The sequence below is a fragment of the Callospermophilus lateralis genome, chromosome 6, assembly GCF_048772815.1.
Source record: "Callospermophilus lateralis isolate mCalLat2 chromosome 6, mCalLat2.hap1, whole genome shotgun sequence".
NCBI classification, from domain to species: domain Eukaryota; kingdom Metazoa; phylum Chordata; class Mammalia; order Rodentia; family Sciuridae; genus Callospermophilus; species Callospermophilus lateralis.
The window spans coordinates 77,726,584-77,744,265 of NC_135310.1; the positions used below are offsets into that span (position 1 = coordinate 77,726,584).

General features: G+C 35.1%; 1 protein-coding gene across 1 annotated transcript in view; it reads left to right on the forward strand.

The window, feature by feature from the left end:
• Cep162 (centrosomal protein 162) overlaps nt 1-17,682 on the forward strand; it is an 82,228-nt gene that overhangs the window by 42,263 nt on the left and 22,283 nt on the right. Inside the window, exons 16-22 of the mRNA XM_076858453.2 lie at nt 286-426; nt 1,583-1,695; nt 3,495-3,600; nt 8,586-8,712; nt 10,527-10,690; nt 11,469-11,573; nt 14,883-15,095. Coding sequence (XP_076714568.2) covers nt 286-426; nt 1,583-1,695; nt 3,495-3,600; nt 8,586-8,712; nt 10,527-10,690; nt 11,469-11,573; nt 14,883-15,095 — 969 coding nt within the window. The remainder of the gene's footprint in view (nt 1-285; nt 427-1,582; nt 1,696-3,494; nt 3,601-8,585; nt 8,713-10,526; nt 10,691-11,468; nt 11,574-14,882; nt 15,096-17,682) is intronic.

A 17,682-nucleotide genomic window follows, 5' to 3' on the forward strand; every position in this document is an offset into this window, starting at 1 on the left:
AATCTGTTAGTTCATTGTGACCTTCAGAGAAATCTTAAATTTCAAGAAGGTATATGGAAGTTCTCGATTCTGAGAATTTCTCTGTAACATTTCTGATCCTTCACTTACCAGAGACATCAGCACAAAACATTACTGATGATTTAACTATAGTTACATTACATTCCAGAGTGGTCAGTATTTTACGACAGTTTAGGTCTAAGCCCTTGGTGTTTTCTATTATTCTTCTTAACTTCTGGATGCATCATTTCCCTTCCCAAATAAAACAATTTCTGCATTTTCTCAAAGTTAAGTGGCTTTGAAGAAACAAACAGAAAACAAAGATGGTTACATTTTGGAGACATAACTGACCCTGTCACTGGAGAAAAATTGAAGCAAATCCAAAAAGAAATACAAGAACAAGAGACACTTCTTCAAGGATATCAACAGGTGTGACAATTCTTTAGGATATGGCAGATTTGCTTTTAATCCCTGCATTATAAAAATGAGGCATATTAAAATATTTCTGTGCCCATGTAATAATTAGACTATTTAGTCATTTCTGACTAAAGTGGCAGAATTAGTGGCTAAGCGCATGGATTCTAGATTCAAAGTGCCTGGTTTTGAGTCTTAGTTCTGCCACCTAGAGTACACACATGGGAAAATCCCCTCACCTCTCTAAGCTTGTTTCTTTATTGGTGAAAGAGGGATAACAGTAATAGTACTCCCTTATAAGGTAATGGTAAAATCAAATAAGACAGTATAATTTAGCTTCTAGTAGGTACAGTGCTTCATAGTAAAAAATATTGGCTAGTTTTGCTCTTATATTCAGAAATATGAATCTGAAATCAGTTGGTAAGGCCCTGACGGTGAACAGTTTTTTGGTTTACTCTGAGAAGATCTGTTTACAAAGGCACATGTAATCAAAATCCCTTGGTTTTTATCACATTCTTAATTTTAAAGAGTTTGGTAAGTTAGAGAATTTAAATGCCAATTGGAACTTTTTCTTCTCCCTCTGATCTCAGCTGGTTTGAGTCACTCTTTAGCTCAAACACCAATGTTAAATGGGTCTGTTCTTTGCCTTGTCCTGACAACTTTCAGAAACACTAGGTCTTTATCAGTTTCAGATATAAGAATGAATAACCATTATGGATACATCCGACTGTCTGTCTATCTCACTGCTGGAAGCTAGCCTTCCAGAGTCTTCTTCCAGGAGTGGTCCCCCCACCCCACCCCCGGCTTTCAGGACAGAAACAATAGGATACAGTGTCCCACTGGGCCTTCCTTCCCTGGCCAACACAGTTGGGATGTTATGATACCTTCAGAGCCCTCTTACTTACCCTTTGAAATTCGGTGTGTTATAAAGATACTGAGCTCTTGAGCTTTATGAAATTTCACAGCTTTTCAGCCAAGCATTTTAAACATTTTGGAAATAATTGTTTTTAGACACAAAGTCGTCTTCTAAGACAATATAAAAAATTTGAAAAAGATTTTACATACTCAAATCTTTTAAATATTTTTATCTTTTAAATTTCTTTATCTATTATAAGTATATTATATAAGTACTACAGACTTAACTAAAATGCAATTTTCTGTTTTTCAAAAGGAAAATGAACGTTTATATAATCAAGTGAAAGATCTCCAAGACCAAAATAAGAAAAATGAAGAGCGAATGTTTAAGGAAAACCAGAGTTTATTCAGTGAGTTAGCCTCCTTAAAGTAAGTCCTTTTAAAATTCTTACAATCAAATGTATTTAGACTAGTTCTAAGCATTAGTATGTTAATAATATACTAGCTTTTACTTAGAAATAATATTTACTTATTTTCACATTTTTATTTATACATTGATATCTAGTTTAGTAACTTTTGTATATTGGATGACTAGTACATATTTTAGTACTATTTCAACATATTCATACTTGAGTATGACATCATTTTCAGAAAATTGAAGATAGTGTTTCTCTTGATCAGTCATTAAGCCTGAGATGCAAGTCCACACGATCACTTCAGTCTTAAATCAGGCTCTGTAGAAACAGAACCTAAGATGGAGATCATTGTGAAGGTGATGTGCTGTGGAGTAACTTATCCTCAAGAAAAGGGGAACAAGAGAGACAAGTTGGGAAAGGGAGAGAGAAAGTAGGTAAGAATATGGTTCTACAGGATGGAGCCTGGCTTCATTCTGTTCCCTCCAGGAAGCTCGGGAGAATAGACTGTACCAGAGGGCATCCTCAGGCACTTACTGGGTGACCCTGGGAAGGAGTAGGAGATATCCTCTGAGCTAGGGATTACCATTTGGTTGAGGGCATTTCTCCAGAGGAGGAGACACCTGTGAGTTGATATCAGTGAACACTTATCACAGAAGGCAATGGAGTACCAGCACCTACTTACTCATATCTGATTATAAGGTTTTTTGGATGTTACTGCTTCTAGCTTTAAGATATTAAGTAAAAATGCTGAACCCACAAATATGGAAAAGCTAAGATGCTATCTTCTTTTTGCAAATGATTAGTATTTGTACACTGTTGTATATAAACACTAAATCACTCAGACAGGATCGTTATTAGGAAAAATTTCTTTGATCATAAATATTATAAGTTCAAATAAACATAGTCATAGTCTTCTTCCATTATGGTGGTTGTTAGATGAGCCTAGGGCACAAAACTCATGGCTGCCATTAGCTCATATTGGTCTTTCATACAAAGTAGAAGAAGGCACACCCCATAGCAGACAAAACTAGCAGCCACATGGGTTGCAAAACAGGACACCTTAGTGTAAATTTAAAAAATTGAAAATGTCCATTTCTTCTGGGTAGTGTAACCAAAGCCAAGTATGATGATCGGCACAGTTCTAATATATGAAAGCAATTTTATTTGCTTTCTTTCTGGATGCTTCCATAACGAATTTTAAATTGTCACATCTTACACTACCTGGCTTGTAAAAAGAACTATTGTAGGATGCCAAAGCTAAGCTCTAAGTGAACTTTCATGATGAAATAGTTTCTTTAGTGTACTAGAGCTTGGTGGTCTTCTATAAATTTTTAAACTCTTTATATAATGCATCTGGAAAAACAGAAAAATTGAATTTGAGGTCTAAATAGTAGTGTATGGTTTTGTTAGTTTCCATGAATAAAATTGGCAATTTGTGTTCCAAAGAAAGGAGTGTAGAACAGTGGGGGAAAGAGTACCTTAACACCAAAGAAAATTAACAGCCAGCACATTTTTTTTTTTTTTGTACCACTGATTTTTTTTTTCCTCTGAAAATTGGGAGAAGATATTTTTATATTGCAAATTAACCAATAATCTTAGGATTTCACTTATTTTAGATGAAATTAAGCATTTCCCTTAAAGTATACTTCTGTTTTTTATAGGTTAGTATTTTAATCTTTAAATCAAATGAAATTTTTATCTTCAGTGATTTGTAAGTTCCAAGATTGGTTAGTATTTAATTTTTAGAGTATAATATTTTGTATCTAAAGGAGTACCTTATAAAAAAGAGATCTCTTTTTTAAAACAAATTAGAGAACAGATACACAGAAGTCGATTCCTGTCTCATGCAGTTGAAGATTCAGAACCCATCAGAAACCAGAGTTTTACAGATCTATTAGGAGAACTACGGGTGGTACAGGTAAGTTGCATAAGGATTTTAACTATTAGTGACAGTAAAGATCATTATAAGAATCCTCACATGTGTCAAAAAAATCTGTTTTTATAATACATGGATGAGTAAGGTATTTGTTTAAATTTTTCACCACTGTAACCATAAGATTTCACAAGAAAACTTAGAGGAAAAGTTTATTTTCAGAAGTCTCAGTCCATAAATGGCCATCTCCATAGCTGTGTAGCAGAACATTGTGGTGGAAGATGTAGCAGAGGAAAGCCGCTCAGGACATGACAACCAGGAGGCAAAGAGTTCTCACCAGGGAAAAAATATATACCCCAAAGTCATGACCCCAATGACCAATCTCCTCCTGCTACATCCTATCTGTCCAGTTAATCCCTATTGGATTAATACACTTGTTAAAACAACTCTCATAACTCTGTCACTTCACCTGCTAACTTTTTTGCATTATCTCACTTGGGGACACCTTATGTATAAACCATAAGACTGTTTTTAAATTTATGCGATTTTAAAATTCAGGGACTAGGGATATGGCTCAGCACTTGCCTACCAGGCATGAGGCCTTGATTCTATCCCCAGTACCAGAAAGAAATAAAATAAAAATTAAGAACAAATATTTGATTAGCATTCAGTTTACATGTGACCTTAATTTTAGCGCAATCAACATAATACTATATTTAGATAGGATCTACTTTCATCAGGTGTTTATGACATGAAACTATATCAAAACTAGCTCTGTTTTAAACAGAAGTATTGTATACTTACATGCTTTATGTTTCCCCAGGAACTATATGCTTATAGCACCCACCAATCATTTTTAATAATCAAAGCCACTCTGCCACATTTTTCAAACATCCTGTGTAGAGTTATTTTCCCCACCCCTCCCATAAAAAGGCACAGCACTAAACTGAAAAAACCTTTTCAATCCATTCGAATGATTATGTAAATAGAAAAATTTTAATTATGTACTAGTTTTCAGTAAGAAATTTATTGTACAATTAGGTCACTTAGAAATCTAAATGTAACATAATTTAATAATTGATGTTTAACAGATTTTTGTAGCATGTAAAATGCACCTTCACATATGAATTCATTAGGGAACTTCAGAAGCATTTGTGCATGCATGTATAGAATGATTAGGCACATTGGTGTAAAGAATAAATGACTGAAAAATATAAATAAATGACTGGATACCTATTACCCCTTATTAGTGAGCCTCAAAAATTATAAAGTTAAAGCAAATTAGTTTTGCCATACTTTAGATGAAAGATTGAAAGAATATGGTATAATATAGTACAGTCTTCATTCAAAAATTGTTGTTTAGGGCCTTTTTAAAAGTTCTGTTTTGAACATTTTTATGACAAATTAAAAAGTTTGAATTTCCACTAAAATACCCCAAAAAAGTACTGGATAAAATATAGTAAATAACACAAAAGTAAGGAAAATCTCTAGGGGGCCAGAAATAAAGAGGAGTAAAAACCTGGCAGTAAAAGTATTTGCTCTTCAGGTCTCAGGTTCAGTAACCACAAGGCCTAAACTTTTTTTTTTTTTTAATTGGTTATTCAAAACATTACAAAGATTGCAGAATCAGGGTTCTTACCATTGAGCAATATTTCCAGCCCCTTTTTTATATTTTATGTAGAGACAGTGTCTTGCTGAGTTGCTTAGGGCCTCACTAAATTGCTGAGGCTGGTTTTGAACTTGCCATCTTCCTGCCTCAGCTTCCCAAATCTCTGGGATTATAGGCATGCACCACTGCACTGTCAAGGCCTGAACTTTAACAGCTAAGTATTATCATGCTGAACAACATAGAGAAAGATTCCTTAATAAAGAATTAAGTTTATTTGGAATATGCAGAGCATTGCAATGGAAATATATTAATAGTAAACTATGACTACTCAAAGAGGTTGAAGTAAGGGGAAGTTTTTATTGATTGATTGGGGTACTGGGGATTGAACTCAGGGAAGGAGTCGTTTTGAAATTCAAAGAGGAGAAATCCAAGTAACTTACTTGGATTTAAAGTTCATTGGTCTTGGAGACCTGAGGCGGCATGAGCTCATTAGTGGAGATGCTATTGCTGGGCAAGAATCTCCTGTGGAAAGTACCTTATCTGAATTTCTGCAGTCTTAAAGAATACTACAGTTAAACTGTTACATAATTATGTGATATATGTGAGGCTTGCACAGGCATGGCTACACGTAGAAGATGAAGGAATTTCTAATGGTTTTTTTGGTTTTTGTTTCGAAAGTCCTTGCCTCAGACATGAGCCCTTACCCTTTAATTATTCCCTGACACTATTTTTGTCTGGGCCTGACAAGAACAATTTCATCTTGGTATCAGCAACTTTCACAATATACTCAGGGTATCTTAAAAGGACCACATCTTTAAAAGTGTATTAAGAATCGTAATGCAAAAATAAATAAATAATAGTTTTTTATAAGAATTTTTTTAAAAAGGACCACATCTTTAAGCAAAATAGTGGAGTTATAAAAAATTCCAGTCAATCTACCTGTGTATCTAATCACTCTGTATATACATACATTACTTAGAGACTGAGACGCCATGAAAATTTTTCTGTCTCCACTTCTCGTGAAGAACTTATAAGCTAAGCAAGATATGCATTAAGTACACAAATAATTACAGAAAGAAACAAGTTCTTTTAATTTTCTCCAAACAATAATGAGAAGCAAGGTAGAGGTAAGGCAGTCTTTAATAGAGGGGACAAGGAAGCTCTCTGAAAGAGATTTGAGTTTGAGAGCTTAAGAGAAGCAGCAGCCAGTCATGCTGAGGTGGAGTCTTTAGCTAGGTATAAGAGTAAACGAAAAAGCCCCGAGTTAGGAATGTGTTACCTTCTGGGAAGCAGAAATGGGTGGGAAAATATGAGCCGTGGAAGATTAAGTCAAAGACCTCTGAATGTCTGCATAATGAGTTAAAGGAGAAGGAAAGTAGTACTACCTACCTATGGCCCACAAGATTAACTTGAGGCATTCAGGTTTTTTTGAAGGTGGGCAGTTTCCATCCCTGGACATATGCAGGCCCAGAGTGGACACCTATTTAGGCACTGATTGCCAGACTAAACTCGAAATGTTTAAAGATCCTTTGGATTCTAGCATTATGTAATTCTATCAAGTAAGAACTCCTAGAGAACATTTCTAAATTAAACTAATCAAACAAGGCATTTGCAAAAAGATACCCAAATATTCAAAAACTCAACAATCAGTGCTCCTGAAAAGACATCCATAGACAATTGAAATGATAGTTAAATTTGTAAGGTAGCTTAAAAAAAATTATACAATGCTTTATGAATACACTCATTTTATTTGCAAGACTGATTTTAAGGTGGTACTAATTTAAAATTTGTTAGAGTTTATTGTTTTTTGTTGTTGTTGTTTTAGCAGTTGTGATTTGGTTCATTAAACATTTATTGACTACATGCCATGTGCTTAGTACCATAAAGTAAACAGTAGCAATTAATCTCCATTGAGCTTTTAGCCTAGTAAAGAGAAGGGGCATGTACACAAATCAATGTTACATGAAATAAAAATACATGCCACGTTAAAAGTATAAAAGTTTGTGGAAGCACAGAAGAGGGTATTATCACTAGTCATTTAGCTGAATTTGAGCTAAATTTTGAAGGGTAAATATGACTTGTCAAGCAAAGCAATGGGGCATGGCACTTTGAGTATTGAGAGGAATACAGAATATAGGACATTGAGAATCCATTTAGCTTTTTTTAAAGTCTCAGGCATTTTTTATGCATTTATCATACAAAGAGTAGCAAAATAAAATTCTGCTTTTGGATAAATAGCACTCATTACTTTCTGACACATTAGCTATATGAAGAAAATGAAACACTGTACCTGGGGGCCAGGATAAGGCTTGCTGTTTCAGAGAGGATGGTCAGAGAAAGCCTTCCTGGGGCTTCATTTAGGCCAAAATTCCAATAAAATGAAGAGCAAGCTATCTGGCTATCCAGGGAGAGAATGCTGTAGGCAAAAGAGGCAGTAAGTACAAACTCCTTGAGGTAGGAGAGTTCTGGGGGTGTTCAAAGAATACCAATGAGGTCTCTGTGTCTAGAATGGAAAAGGAGAGAAAATATTTATAGTAGTTGAAGTCAGTCATGGTCAAGGCTGGATTATGTGACTGAAAGTCATGCTAAAGACTTTGGGTTAATCCCAAGAAGAACCACCTGAGTGTTTCAGGGCTATGATATTAACTGTGTTAGCTTTTCCTCACTGTGACCAAAATACCTGATAAGTAAAATTTAGGGGAGGAAAAGTTTATTCTGGCTCATAATTTCAGAGGGTTAGTTTATGATCATCCAGCTCCATTGCTCTGGGCCTGAGGTGAGGCAAAACATGACAAGCTTGGTGGAGGAAGGCTGTTTGGATCATGGTAGCCAGGAAGCAGAGAGAAAGGGGAAGTACAGGAAAGCACACTACCAGTGATCTCTCTCCTGCTGCTGCACCCCCCCTGCTACAGTTTCCACCCAGTTAGTTCATTCAAACTAGGATGGACTGATTAGGTTACAGTTATCATAATCTAATTATTTCACCTCTGAATATTCCTGCTTTTAGGGGACACCTCATATCCAAACCATAATGTGAACTGACTGCAACAATTCTGCCAACTACTTTGAGGAACATAAACTATAGTGGCTCAGGGTAGAAGAAGGAGACTAGGTAGGAGGTTATTGCAACTCCAGCAAGAGATGAGCAATTCAGGCAAATGAGCATCAATATGGCTAGTAAATAGAAGAATTAGAATGATAGATTGGAAGATCTTTAATACTATGCTAAGAAGATTAGAGCTAATTTTAATAGGCTCTGGGAAGCTACTCATGATTCAGGGTGGGGCAGGTGGTAGTAATAAAATCAGAACTAAAATTTAGAAAAAAACTTAACAGCACTATTTTTGATGGATTGATTAAAACTATACAAAAATCTATTGTGTTTGAAAGTAACTTACTTTTGTGTTTCTCTGATATCAAGAAAGAAAAATACGGTTTGTTAGAAGACATCAAAAGATTGAAGCAAGACAAACAAGGTCTTGAAGTAGACTTAGAAAAAATGAAGAAGGAGCGGGACCAAGCCAAAGATCAGATTGCTTATGCCACTGGTAAAACAATGAGTTGAAACAGTTTACATTTATACTCATAATTGCTCTAATCTTTAGTATAAATTTAATTATCACTGGACATGAATCTGAGAGGTCTCTCTAAGGGGCCAGTGGAACTTCAACTTGGGCCAGGAGGGTTCTTGATTTATGCCAACTGGAAAGAATTTCAAGATGCATCAAAACAAGGCACAAGCAAAGATTTATTAAAGAACAACAAAGCAAAGGTATACACACCCCAAAGGCAGGATGCAGATACCCTTCAACTCTCCAAGAAGAGAAGACAAAGTGATGCACCCCGAGTAGAGCTCTCTGACTATATATAGGAGATTTTCCTGGGAAGAAATGTGGAGGTTCCCAGGAAAACTTGTGAAAATCAAACCCTATGTCAATCATTTGATATTTGCAATTCAGAATATATCTTCTTGGTTAAGCAGTCTAGCTATAAATTGATCCTGGGTACATTGAATCTTAGGTCTTTGAATCTGCTGACAAGTGATTGTTTTTGTCCTAAATGATCTAGTACAAGCATACACTGGAGGTTTTTTTTCATCTAACTGAAGAGACAGCATGGCCAGTCATGGTCATAGATCTGGGTCTCCATCTAATAAGTGTTTTATCTTTTTCCCAAAGAGCCCTCCTATCTCAGAATGATACAATTAATAGACTATTCCTTGAAGTATATTGTAATTTCAGAAGCATGTTTAAATACTTGCTAAAAAGTGTAGTACCTTTAATCAGCTTTAACAGGAATAGTTACAAAAACCAAAGAAAATCAAGATTTTGAATTCATGAACTTTTATAGTTAGTTGTTTACATGTCTGTCATTTCAGTGGGACCAAATTTCCCAGTGGCAGGGTCTGTCTTTTTTTTATCCCTGGGTTTGAAACATTATATAGTCTTCAGTATTTGCCAAATGAACACATAATACTGCACTGTATTTTATAGAGAATGCCAGTCACCACTGTCAAAAAGGGAGTATAAGATAAGAATGCAGATAACTTTATTTGTAATTTTTTTCATAATTTTTTTTCTTAAACAAGAGGAAATGGAGTGCTAAATAAAATTCAGAGAAGAGTGTCATTTGAGCTAGACTTTCACAGATATTAAGATTGGAAAGTGAGGGAAGCTGCTTAAGTGTGTACCCTGAGCACATTATTAAGTGCACCTGTGGATGGGAGCTTAGGCTAGCAGAACACATGGCTGGAAAAATCAGAACTCTTGTTTGCCAAAGTAAGGATCTTTCCTCTACAGGGTCATTAGCTTCAGTGCAAGATATGCACAAAGAAATCCATTCTTACCTGTTTGTAAGAAAATGACATTTGCTTTCCTCCTCTGTAGAATAAAATAATGATGATGAGTTTAAAAAAAACTTTTTTAAAATGTTTTAAAACTTTTTTCTTGAAGTTTATTGTGGTAAATAAATTAATACATGCTAAGCACTTGGGAACATTGTTCTTTTAAAAATATAATGTGTTCTTTTAAAATATAATTGTAGGCATTCTTCATTTTTATATTTTGAACCAACCTTTAGTTTTCCATGAAAACAACTTTACTTTTATTAAAAAAAAAAAAAAGTCAGTGGAGAAAAAAAAATAGATTTTTTTTTTCAGAAATTTCCAAATCAAGTTTGAGATTGAAAATTTGGATTATAAATACAATTTCTTGTCTCCCATTATGAGTAGATATATCAGTTATTTTAGGTCTCTTATTTCTTCATAATGCTTTAATTAAATGGGCAATGGTTTTCATTCAAAATCTTTTTTTCATACTTAAAAAAAATTGCTATCAGGTTACTGAGTTACTTTTTTCTATAGGTGAAAAATTATATGAAATAAAAATTTTAGAAGAAACACATAAACAAGAAATCAGTCGTCTGCAAAAAAGGTTACAATGGTATGCTGAAAATCAGGAACTTCTGGACAAAGATGCAACTCGGCTTAAGGAAGCAAATGAAGAAATTGAGAAGCTGAAACTTGAGGTAATAGACCATTTCAGGATGTATTTCTGCAGATGAACCCGGTTGTCCTCATTGTCAGTTCTACATAACCCTGTGTCACTGCATGATTAATCTGAAGCCTGTTAATTTAAATAGATGGTTTAGGTTCAGGTTTAGATAGTCAATTTTAGATTAGAGTTGAGAATAAATGCAAGCTCCTTATCACAGCCTCACAGATTGCCATGTAGTTTGAACCCTGCCTTCCTCTTCAGCCTTGGCTAGTACCTACTCCCCCAGCCACACCAGAGTTCTTCTCATTCTTGTCATGTGCCAGCCTTGTTCCACTTATTGCATTATCCTGGAATATTCTGGCCTCAATCTTTCCATGTTCACTGTTCTTTCCTTTTTAAGTCTCAGCTCAACTTTCTATCCCCCAGAAAGACCTTTCCTGACTCGCTTATCTATTGTACTTAGGTATTGTAATCCCACCCCTTCTGACTCTTTGTTCTTATTTTTTTCACTATTTTCTTCATAGTATTTGTCACTCTCAGAAGTAATTTTATTTACTAATTGACTTATTTATTAGCTTGTCAACTATCTTGCAAAGCAGTAGACTACGAGAGCAGAGACCCAGTTTGTCTTCTTTGCCGCCTTTATCTTCAGCAGCACTGGGTTGTACTTGGGAAGTGCCTGGCACTCAGGAGGAGCTCATTCAGTGTTTGTTGAGGAACTAATCAATGAATGAACCAAAATTATGCTTCCCCTAGGCCTTTCCTGGTAGGTTTTAAAAATACTTAACCTGTTCTTTCTTTATTGACAGGTTGAGAAATTGAAAGCCGAATCTGGGAATTCATCTGCTCAGCAAAAGTTACGTTCAAAAGATAGAGCATGTGATGCCAAAAAAATTCAAGATCTGGAGCGACAAGTATGTGTTAAGGGTAAATCTTAAGGCATTTTTGTGTACAGGGCATTTTGTTTGAGGAGTCTGCATTAGATGTAGTTAACCTGAAGAATCTTGTTTTAAAGTAATTAATTTTTAAAAATCACTATATAATCTATAGCTTTATAAAGAATTTTTAGACTAATGTGCATCAGTTATAACATGGTAGACCTATTGATGAAAGTTTATTTTGGTTCCAGGTCTATTAGACATCTAAAAGAAGAAATGAACAGAATTTTAAAGTTCTGGATATAGAGTTAGGTATTCCTTCTCATAAACCAGGCACAATGGTACACACTTGTAGTCCTAGCTACTCAGGAGCCTGGGACAGAAGGTGGCTGGAGTTCAGGGCAACCTGGGCAACATAGTCAGACCTCATCTCTTTCAAAATTACTCCTTCTTCTGACCAAAGAAAGATAGGTGACAGAGGAGCACAGGAAGAAAAGTCCTTGAGTTGGGAACATGTTGATAATGCTTGGAAAATATTAAAATCATACACAGGATCTAATTAGGCATGTCACCACATACCCATATTCCCAGCTACTTGAGAAAGGCTTAGGCAAGAGGATCACTTGAGCCTTGTAGTTAATCATAATTCTGCCTCCACCAAAAATTACATTTTTTAAATCTGTTTAAAAAACACATTAATATAGTATTTATATTCTTAACTAAACATTAAAATAAGAATTTTCAGCCTTGTTCATGAAGGAGCATGATTCTGTAGTCAATAACATATGGCTATTATTCCATCACAAATCCCAAACTGTGAGGTCATCAGTGGGCTGAAAATTATCCTAGTTTTGTGAGCAGGAGGAAAATTAAAAACTTTGTTACTTTTACAGGACATTTGCTTATGTTGAAAGGTTTGATTCAGGGGACAAGAAACGAAGAGGAAAAAAAGAGGTTTGAAAAGCTAAAAATACTCTAGAGTGAGTGTAGTCCAAGATTTTGCTTCAAATTAGCCAATGTAGAAGAAATCAAAAATTGTGGGAGAAAAAAGACCAAAGAAATCGCCTCTCCATTTGATGACTTTTTAAAGAGAAATTTTGTAGAACTGAACCTGTGACAGTAAAGAAAGAAAACATACTAAATATCAAAATTAAGACTTCAAATAGTTATCTATATTGACCAGAAATACACTGTTTTATAAAAGTAACCTCTTTTATTAACACTTTCATAAAATATTCATTGATTTTTATCATCTTAGATTATATCTATATAAAACATTCATCATTTAATAGTATTTTATGTAGCTAGAATAGTGCATATACATTTCAGATTTTATGTATTCTCTTTTCTTAGCGTTTTAATAATTGTAGACCTGAATATGTATTTTATAATTAAGGTATACCACAGTATATTCAGAAACAGATTAATTATAAATATTTATTTTTCTAAATACAGCATAAGTAAAAACAAGGCTAATTAGATGCATTTTATAATTTCAAATTATGTGTATTTGTTCATACTTTTATTTAATGGAATATTTCATAGTATATTTTTTAAAACTCTTACTGAAAACTAAACTATGTATACCAGTTATATTGGTCCCATTGACCAAAGAATAGTTTAAGGCATAATTAAACTAACATTTTTAGGAAAAATTAAAATTTATTTCTATCTTTAAGATATAACAAAAAAAGAAAAAAAAATTCAATTTAATTTTGATAATTTGCAGAGCTTCATGCATGCTAGGCAAGCACTCTACCACTAAACTACTCCCCCAGCCCTCTTTTTTTAAACCAGGGATTAAACCTAGGGATGTCTAACCACTGAGCCCATCCCTTTTTTAATGACAGGGTCTCACTAAGTTGCTGAGGCTGGCATTGAAGTCAAGATCCTCCTTTCTCAGCCTTCTGGGATTACAGGCATGTGCCACCATGCCTGGCTCCCCTGGCTCTCTTAAAATTTTAAATGACTACATTAATTATAAATATTTTAACAAATTCATTTTTAAAAAAATCTAGTTCTTCTCTTAATATATGTGGTATGTATTCTATGCATATATTTTGCATATGCTTACAACTTCATCAAATAATTAGATTTTTAATACAGAGGAAACAAAGCTTAAGAATTTTTATAGATGAAATAGGTATTAGTATTTGTACTGGATATATCCCAGTTTATAGTACATCAATGAACATGCAAGCATTTACTGTTAATTTTGCAAATGGTATGACCCTTAAATGGCTAATATGAATAATATTTAGTATATAAGCAGGATTTTGAGCACCAGCAACTCATCTTACCTTAGGTAGTTTTTTTAGAAAAATTCATAATAAAAGCCAACATTTATCAGTTCCCCAGTATATGCTGGGCCCTCTCCCAGGTGCCCAAGATGAAAACCATCTAATCTTCACTTAATTCTATCACCTTATGACTATACTGTTAGCATACTCATTTTACCCACAAGGCAAGAGGTTTAGATTAAGGAGTTGACCCAGGGTCCTAAGCTTGTGGCACAGTCAAACCAAACATGCTTTTAACCATAGTACTAATCTGCGTCTCAGGTGTATTTTGTTGCATACTTATAGGCTAGAAAAAACTAATAACAAAAAATTTAAATATTTTAATGTATGTTTTCAAAGGATATCTTAATCATAATACCTTTTAAAATGCCAGGTATATACACACAGTCATATATAATACCAAGCTGTAACTTCTGTGGACTCTTGATACTGTTCCGTCTTATAGAAAGACCATATAATATATCAATGAAATGAGAAGTATTTAGTCTTTTATAAATATTTCATTAAAAATCATCTAATCTGCCTTGATTCTCAATTAAAAGAAGTTATTTTAAATTAGATTCAACTTCTTTTGAAGGGGACCTTGGGCGATGTTGAGGTAGGGGCAAGATTGTTGCTGATGAGAAAGTGCTTAAGAAGCTCTGTTTATTGCCAGAGTTTGAAATATTAGTTATGTGCACATGCAATCAATGACTAGTAGAAACACTATCACATAAGGGGGTCTGTGGGGAAAAAGAGGTAGGAGAACAACAACTTTGTACTCGGACTGGTTTTTACTAAAAGAAAGGCTGAAGGTGTGTCTCAAGTGACTATAAAAGGATTTCTGTAAATTAACCAGTAGTTAGACACTATCATAGGTTATTTTTAAATCAGATAATCTAGGAATTTGAAATTAATTTGTACTTCTGTGCCTTTGATTCAGTCTAGAGGCCTGCTGTAAGCACTCTGAGATTTAAAAATGAGAATCATCTAAGTTTATACATTAAACTGCTTCATTTTTGTATATATTTGTGACCTTACATATGTTCAAAAAATATTTTAATAGGTTAAGGAAATGGAAGGAATTCTGAAGAGAAGATATCCCAATTCTTTACCTGCTTTAATATTGGCTGCATCAGCAGCTGGTGATACAGTAGATAGAAACACAGTGGAATTTATGGAAAAAAGAATAAAAAATCTAGAAGCTGATCTGGAGGGCAAAGATGAAGAAGCAAAGAAAAGCCTGCGTACCATGGAACAACAGTTTCAGAAAATGAAGGTAAGTGCAAGGTAGCTGGAGAGATGGAGCTCAGAGCTGGGCCTTCCTAAAGAGCTTTTTAACAATTAGCTCTAAGCATCATTGCCCACAAAATTCCTTACCACAAGTGGCAGTAGGTGCAAAAAAATCGGCTCCATCCTATCTTGTCCTCTTTGAGCAATTTGTTTTTATTTGAGGCACAGGATAATCTTTTCTTTGTTACTTTTAATATTCAAATTAGTGGAGATAAAGTCAAGGATGAAGCAGAGTAAAAACACCTGATACACATTCAGTGTAAAATGAAAAAGGAAATTACCATAATTAAAAATATTTTCACTGAAATTTATGCCCATGAGTAAGAAAATGAGAAAAAAATATACATTTTGTGGGTTAGGCCAGGGGAGCATCTTCCACTCCTTTGTGAAGTAGGGATGGACCAAAATGTAAGTCCCTGAACAGACCAAGGATGAGGTATTTAATTTACTTTTAAATATAATGTTGAACACAATGTTCTTGTCAGGAGTTTGTGCTAAATGCTTTAAAGAATATGCCAGTTCACCTTGCACAAGTCTTCCAGTCATTGTTCCCCTGGTTTATAGATGAGGGAATTGGGATGTTCACAATTTTACCATCTTGCCCAGAGTTCCACTGCTGGAGGGGCAAAGCAGGGGCTCAAATCCAAGGCCTCCAACCCCAAACCCTATGCCACAAATGCTTTTAGGAAGCTAGTCCCGCGCCTCAGATTTCTATCCTGAGAGAAGCAACAAAGAATATTAGATTCCAGGGACAATAAAAGGTTACCGACCTGAAAATTAATGTCATATCAAGCAAGCTGTGTTTCTTCTATTCCACCCTCTTAAATCTCTCAGCCCCTGCCTGGTTCACTTTGTTTTCTCACTGTACCTAGTATATGTTCTTTATCACCCATCTCCTTCAGTCATGCTACTTTGAGCATGAAGACTGAAGACTGCACAATTGAGAGAGCGGGGTTGCTGTAAGTATGTGTGTGTCCAGCCTCATGAAGTCTTTCAGTGCTACTTGACAAGCCTTTTGCATGTATCTGATCCTTCCTTCTTCCCTGCTAGTCTTTGCTCCAACTTTGTCAAGTTTATATTGCCCCCCTATCTCTACTCCTATTCTACTTTTAGCAAACCATGTCCCCTAAGTGTTAGCATCAGACTGACCTTCAATTGAGGCCCAGTTCCAGTATGACTCTGCTAGTTATATAACCTGTCTGAGCCTGTTACCTCATATGGAAAAGAAATAAACTTACTGCCAATTATTCACTTTTACTCAATTATTTTTCAGTTCTGCAGTTTCTTTATTAACATGTCACTATACAATCATTAATTTAAAAGGGGGGGCTGGATTACTGTAATAACTTCCTGACTATTCTGCACACAACCACTTTGCCCTATCCTTTAATTCTTGACGCTAAAGTTAAAATTATATTTTTATGTCCATCTTCTACACACATACCTACCTTTGTTGATATCCTTCAACAACTTCCTGTTGCTCTTAGTGTAAGTAAATGGCATTTACCCTCAGAAGTCCAGACCTTTGCTTAGTTTCCATTGTTCTGTTTTGTTGTTTGTTTTTAATACCATGTTTCTATTCATTCACACCAGCCTGCTTCTCCCATTTTCCTACAGCCATAGAAACTTGTATATTCTACACTCATCTTTCCCACAGTGAACGTGTTCTTGTCCTTCGATCCCAGCAAAACCTCCGCTGGATTCCCTGGTAGATGAATTACCTCTATAGGCATTCTCAGTCCCATGCAGCACTCCCTGATGTCATTTACCACAATTGTAGCCACTTGGATTGGATTGGTAGCAGTCTCTGTCCCATTCTAGATGCTGAACTCTATGATGGGTGGAACTGTTCTGCTCTTATTCTCATATTCCATTATTCAGTAGGGTGCTTGGTGCAGAGTTGATACTAATATTTTAATTACTTTCTAAGTCATAAGCTATTAGGAGGGCCAAGTATCATGTAACACCCTAGTACCATGCTAAAGGCTCTCAAGTATTAACTCCAACCCCTTGGCCATTTTTATGTATCTGAATCTACCAATAACTTTTCCCTCTTTACAATATCCACCATCCTACTCTTGCCTCCAATCCCTACCTGTCACTACCTCCTTTCCTCTCTGATTCTCAGTACACACCAAGCAGTCAGTCACTTTCACATATCCTCTTCCTACTTCCAAAATATTCCTTCTATTCATCCACAAATTTATGCTCATCCCTCAAGGTCAAACTTAAATGTGCTATTTTTTGCATTCTTCCCCCCCTTCCTCAGACTTCCAGGAACTGGGATGCCTCTCCCACTCTGCACCATGTTCATAGGCCCGTTACTGCAGTTATCATGGTACATTGTAACTTGTTCTCTTGCTGTCCTCACTAGGCTTTGGTCTATTTGAAAACTAGAACTGAACTTTCTTTTATCTCTAGAACCTAACACAATGCCTGGAATGAAATTGTAGCTCAATAAATATTGAATGAATAAGCAAACACTGTTAGTTCCTCCCTCCATAGAGTAAACTGTTTAATTTGTTTCGCATACTAATGCTTAGGTATACAAATTCCAATCTGTCTTACTCATT